Source organism: Fistularia commersonii, chromosome 25, assembly GCF_037954325.1.
Source record: "Fistularia commersonii isolate RoL2024-O1a breed Wild chromosome 25, RoL_Fcom_v1.0, whole genome shotgun sequence".
Lineage (NCBI taxonomy): Eukaryota > Metazoa > Chordata > Actinopteri > Syngnathiformes > Fistulariidae > Fistularia > Fistularia commersonii.
Window position 1 is genome coordinate 9203593 of NC_141308.1, and position 6268 is coordinate 9209860.

At 39.6% G+C, this 6268-nt stretch overlaps 1 protein-coding gene across 1 annotated transcript; it reads left to right on the forward strand.

The window, feature by feature from the left end:
- The first annotated feature begins 819 nt into the window (after positions 1–819).
- rgs5b (regulator of G protein signaling 5b) lies at positions 820–2415 on the forward strand. The gene is made up of 5 exons (XM_086172377.1): positions 820–967; positions 1117–1206; positions 1290–1351; positions 1430–1593; positions 1705–2415. The coding sequence occupies exons 1-5, from the start codon at positions 924–926 to the stop codon at positions 1858–1860; spliced, it is 516 nt and encodes a 171-aa protein (XP_086028503.1). The 5' UTR covers positions 820–923; the 3' UTR covers positions 1861–2415.
- Positions 2416–6268: the final 3853 nt, after the last annotated feature.

Sequence of the window (6268 nt, forward strand, 5' to 3'; positions counted from 1 at the left end):
CCGCCTGACATCCATTCACAGATATGATAAGCATAATTTGATTAAATAATGAACAATAATTGGCCATATTTGAACAATAACACGAATGATAAAAAAGATGGTATTATTTTCCTCCTAAACTATTCAAAATAACAATATTTTCTGTGCTTCTTTGTTGTTTTACAAGCCAGTAACAAATACCCAGTGGCAATCATATTTTATAGTGGACCTTGCATCATATATTGTTTTATAATATTTGAAATAATTTGATTTTCCCCTTTTTTTTGCTCACTCACCAAAATACAATATGATGGTTCATGAACATGGGGTGAGGTGATTAAGTTAAAAACACAAATTGAAATAAATTGAAAGCTATCAGCAATTTATTTTTGTCACAAATGTCTTTTTTTTTTGATAACCCAGTCTTTATCTATTACTCAAAGGAAATCAATCCATCACCTTGCAGCTATTTTTTTTTTTTTTTTTTTTTGATTTCACACCACACCCCTAACTGTAATCTGAATGAGGCTGAAAACTAAATTTACTTTCTGTCACTATGTCACAATTCCATATATAAAGCCTCTGCTGGAAACTGTAGTCTTCGTGGAATGTCTCCTGTCCTCCCCAGGAAAAACTCTATAACCTTTCCAAAGCGTATTCACACTCATGAAAAAAGCTTGTAAGACATGTAAGTGTCACACATATTGTTCACCTCCGAGGAATTAGCGAAGGAAAATCAGGAGTCTCCTCATCCTCCCACATGTCCCGTTTCATTGGCTGAGGGGAATGATGTCACAGTGTGGCTCAGCCTATAAAAAGAGGATCTCTCCCACAAACTGCAGACCAGTTGACAGCTCTCTCGCTTGTAAGCAGACGAAAAGGTTCTCAGACCTTTCGCAACTTTCGGATCTTTTGGAAATAGACTGCCGGGAAAAAACTTCATCATGTGCCGAGGACTTGAGCTGCTCCCCATCACCTGCCTGGAGAGGTGAGCGGCAAGGGTTTTTAGAATACTTTATTTTTGTCATTTTAATAATGGATTGTTATGCTGTGCACTTTCAAAGAAAAAAAAAAAACATCACTGTGTTTTATGTGTTTTCAACCTTTATAAGAAATCTTGTGCTTTACTGTTTACAGGGCAAAGGAGCTGAAAGCTTTGTTTGGAAATTTACTACAGAAGTCGGATCACAGCATCTCCAGGCAGTCCAAGAAAAGTGAGCAACTAAGGTAAGATAATGATCCATTATCGATCTTCATCGGGAGCCAGTTCGTTTCGACTATTTTCACCGACAGCGTCTTCTCCTTTGCAGCTTAAGTGCAGACGAGCCCCAGAAATGGAGGGAGTCCTTCGAGAAACTGCTGTCCAGTCAAAGTAAGTCCAGACGGAGAGGATTCAAGTTCCTCCAGATGTTGGAGACAGATGTTAACTATTTCCCTCTCCTCTCCTCAGACGGACTCTGCCTGTTCAGAGCATTCCTCGTTTCAGAGTTCAGCGAGGAAAACATCGCGTTTTACTTAGCGTGTGAAGACTACAGGAGTTCGAAACCATCAAAACTGGCCGTGAAGGCCAAGAAAATCTACGACCAGTTCATCAGCTCTGACGCACCACAAGAGGTAATGAACAAATATTTAATATTAGGGAAACCTCGCTTCTGTTGATCGGTAAAGTTCATGTTCTGCCACAACTTCAAAATCGTAATCTTCGACTGCTCGACATTCTGACAGGTCAATCTTGATCACGTGACAAAAGCAATGACCAAGGAGAACGTGGAGAAGCCCTGTCTGTCCTGTTTTGATGTGGCTCAAGCCAAAATCTATACCCTGATGGAGAAGGACTGCTACCCTCGCTTCCTCCGCTCCTTGGCCCAGCAGAAAGGTTAAAACAGACCAACCAACTCTTTATCCGAGAACTGTCCCGCAACGACCCGCAGGGAGACGGGATGACCCTCTGAGGGGACGCCTGGCAGTACAGACTGAAAACAACTACCTCAGCCGAGAAGAGCCACACCGGCACGTGGAATTATTTGGTGATCGGAGGCTGGGAGCAGAAGACGTGACGCTGTGAGGAGAGGCGGACGAAAAAGACGCAAAGCACTGGCAGACACACGCCTCGACTTTGTATAGTTAAATCTGCGCACGATCGGCGGCCAGAGTGGCATTAAGAGAGGCCGCAATTAGTCGCTTTCACACAACAAAACTACCACAGGGGAGAAATGCTATACTCTCCGTAGCCTTAATCTTTATTTATTTACTATTATTTAATTTATTATGTTTTTTTATTATATGACTGCTTGCTGTGGAGCTGGTAGGTGAATCCGTTTTTTTTGTACTGTACGTTTTGTTGTTTTTTTTTCTATTTTAATGAAAGACTGTATGTAAAAAAAAAAAAAAAAAATACAATAAATAATCACAAAGAGATAAAGGATTTCTGCGTTGGTAATTGGGAAAAATTCAGTCACTGTTAAGGAGGAAGTTGTTACGAATGTCGGAAACTATCGTACTGGCTCACAGTCATTCACAAAGTTGCAACCACGCTGCGGCGCCACGTGGTTTCATTTCACAAGTAGGTGTTGAGTTCTTGGCTCGGTGAATGGAAAAAGTGAATGAGCTCAGCTGTGACCAATGCTATCATGTGATCAATACAAGAATACATTTCTGACTAGTTGACAGAAGCAACGGGGGTTATCACCTTCATTGGCAGTAAACCGGAGATGACACAAAGAGGTCTGACAAACAAGTCTTGTCAGAGAACATTAGCGTGACCTGCCAAGAAACACATTTTTTAAAGTAATTTGAGCCTGTTAATAGCTATGATACTTGCACAGACACATGGTTTAATATAATCAGGGAGAAACAGTCCGGTCACATTTTAAGCTTTGAAAGCCCTGAAATTGTTTAATCAATAAGATCGTGTCCACAGGGCCAAGGAGACATAACATGCCTGATTCCCAATCATCCCCGAATCTTTAACTTTAAGGTAAAATATTAGGATATTAGGATAACATAGCAGCACGAAGGACCCTGTTTCGATTATGACAAGGGGACCTTTTCTCCCAATGTCTGCGTGGGTTTATTATGGGCTCACCGATTTCCTCCCACAGTCCAAAAACATGCAGATTAATTGGGAAAAAAAATGAGAAAATCACCCCAAATAAATGAGAAAGTGAATGGTTGTTTGTCTCCTGACTTGCGACCAGTCCAGGGTGTACCCCGCCTCTCTGGGACAGGCATCCCCGTGACCCTGAGGGCAGGATAAGTAAAATACGATGGATTGATGGAGGTTCATAACAAATTCAACTGAATATTACTCTTGCTATGGGTATTTGCATCTGACAGAATGGCAGAGCTCATACTGACTGTCATGAGTTTTGATTCTTTGATCTTGTTTCTGTGTTATAAAGCAGAGCATCATATCGTGGGATGTTTGTCCTGAGAAATTGGAAAATGTTTGTGTTAGAGATCAATAGAGAAGATCAATATGGGTGTGAGGCTGTAGTTGGCCAAAAAAAATGCCTATTTGTGGGTTAACGCCAGCATTTTGGGTGGATAAAAGTTAAACAGTTTTCATGTCCTATTCTTATTATTTTTTATATTATATTAATGACCAGTCTTGCATTAAAACCTTTTTAGAGTTGATATTTCATAAAGACGCCTTTTTTAGAGACGGTATTAGAGATGGGGTGTTGACTGACTGACGTTAGACATGAGTTTTATTTTAGCGTTCCTAGTAAAGGTATGTTCATCATTAGAGTGAAGTATTTTTCAATTAAAAAAGGAAAGTGCATGTGTGAGAGTGTGTGTTTTTTGTCCGTGTGTTCAAAAGCTAAAAAATTATCGTATCCATGGAGACAGCACCCACCTACGAAGCACCTCCGCAGGCAGGTTTGTTTACTAGCTCGGTAGCCATTCAGCCTGTGAGTCATGGCCGCCCTCCTCCTTTTTTGTAAAGCTGTCTCTTCTCTCTTCTTTCTTCTTTCCGTTCGCTTGCTGTCCATCTCCTGTGGCACTTTCCTCGTCGAACGCCTCCCACGCTCCCAATTCAGAGGAGCCGAAAACTGTTTAAACTATCAGCCCCTAGGGAAGCCAGGCTGAAGCCATTAACACCCCTTTCACAATTGAGGAGGACAAGAGAGAATTTGTTTTTCCTCTCCATCTTCATCTGAGCACAAAGGCTGAAATGATGCTTTACACAAAGATGTGTGAAAAGTGAGAGTAAGCGGAAAAATAAATAGAATAGAATTTTACATGATTTTACGTGATTGATTGTTGTCAAGCGCAATCAGACAATTTTGCAGACGCTCTAGATGAACATGAATGAGGAATGTCAGACTGGTTCCCTCAAATATCACCATTATTTTTATAAGCATGAAAAGCAATAAGAGGTTTGATCAGGTGTGGCTGAATGTGGGTCGATGGAGACTTGTTTTTATTGTTTTGTGTTATTGTTCGGGTGTTGTCTGGGTTTCTGTTGGAACCGATCAAGTGGGGGAACACACAGAGCGGCACAGAATGCAGATAGAGCTGCAGACAAAAGGTTATATTTCTGATAAGAAATTTTTTCACTGGTCAAATTTTTTCTTTGTGCCGAGGAAGATGACGCTATTGTGACACCATCTCCACCTGTGCATTTTTTACATTTGTGTGTTTGTATGAGTGTGAATGTGTGTTTGGGTAACTACAAACACATGGAAGGACAAATGAATCAGATGAATCATTTTCTCCAGTTTTGGCTCATTTCCTGCGTTTCTTTCCTTTTTTTTTCATCGCAGAACGTTTCATCAGTAAAAAAGGCTCGCAATTTATTTGATGTTCCGTACAATTGAGAAGAGTCTTGCTGCAATTACAGACTAGTCATTCCAAAGAAAAAATACAATTATTCCGAGAGGAAACATTCTTTCTAGTTCGTTCTCATTTTATAAACTTGTTCATGAAGGGAAACACTTACCCGCTGCTTTTGATTAGTGCAGGATGTGTGTACGGAACGTCACCATAGCCACACACACACACAAGGAAGAATGTTGTTTTAAAGTTTTTCAAGCAGGGCTTCGGCACGTTTGTTTCGAAGAAAAGACTTTTCACGGGAGCAAGAGTAAAGTTTATTTGTCTAAATGTGGTGAAATATTAATTACGCACGCATGCAAGTATAAATAAATCAATCAATCAAAACATACATACATACGTATACATGTTTTTTTTAATATATACATTAAAACGTCAATTTGCGGTAATGAATACACGACTACGGAGGTGACTAATGAGGTGCACAATGTCTCGCTTGCGATTAAAAGTTTTTATTTGTTGTGTTTTGGCACCAGACCGTCATCAATGATGAAAAGCCATTTTAAGTAGACATGGGCTGTAAGTACACAACCAATCACATTCTACAAACGTAAGAAGAAATAAATACCCAAAAGCAATTTTCTTTATTGCACCTTTGATCCACTCGCCTTCATCCTACACAGCTATCTCAAGAAACAGATGCGTCACGGGTTCTCCTCTTTTTAATGAAAATAATGCATCAGTGCAGAAAGCATTTTTCAGTTGAAGTTGTGTGATTATTGTCCAACTTCCTCCTCATCTTTTCCCTTTTTTAACTTTCTCGTGACAGTGAAAAGAAATCATTTGCGCTTAGGAACACACACGCATACAAAAGGCGATGAGGCATAATAGATAAATGGTCACGATAACTGAGAAGTCGGCTCAGTTGTCGCCTCCCTGGCAAACACGCAGACCTAGGAGACACCCAGCACATCAGTTACAGTTGGTTTTAATGCCAAACATTATATCAATGTATTCCATAGAAATATATCTGCATGCTCTATTCAAAACATTTGTTTTAAGAACACAAGGACGGAAAATGCTGCTGATAGACGGTGCACTTTCTTATGGCATCTCTGGTCTAAAACAGACAGGCTACAGGACAGGAGAAAAAATATGTAACACTGTATTGAGGAGATTAATGTATTAGTTAAAATTTTGTCCACCTAAAATAGACTTAAAGGATTACTATCGATATGATATATAGCTATGTAACTGTTTACCGTTATAGAATACTAGGCAAATGCTGACAAAGAATAATCAGAATACAATACAATAGAGTTTAGATAGGGGCGATGGTTCATTACAAAGAATAGCTTTTGTTAATTTTCAGCTCTTTTACATGAGCAATTTAAAATAACACAACAAAATAGAATGCTCAGCATTTTAGCAGTGACATACAACACCATGAAATACATATACCCAATCATCATAATAGACCTTCAATGACCTACATCCTAAAACTACATTA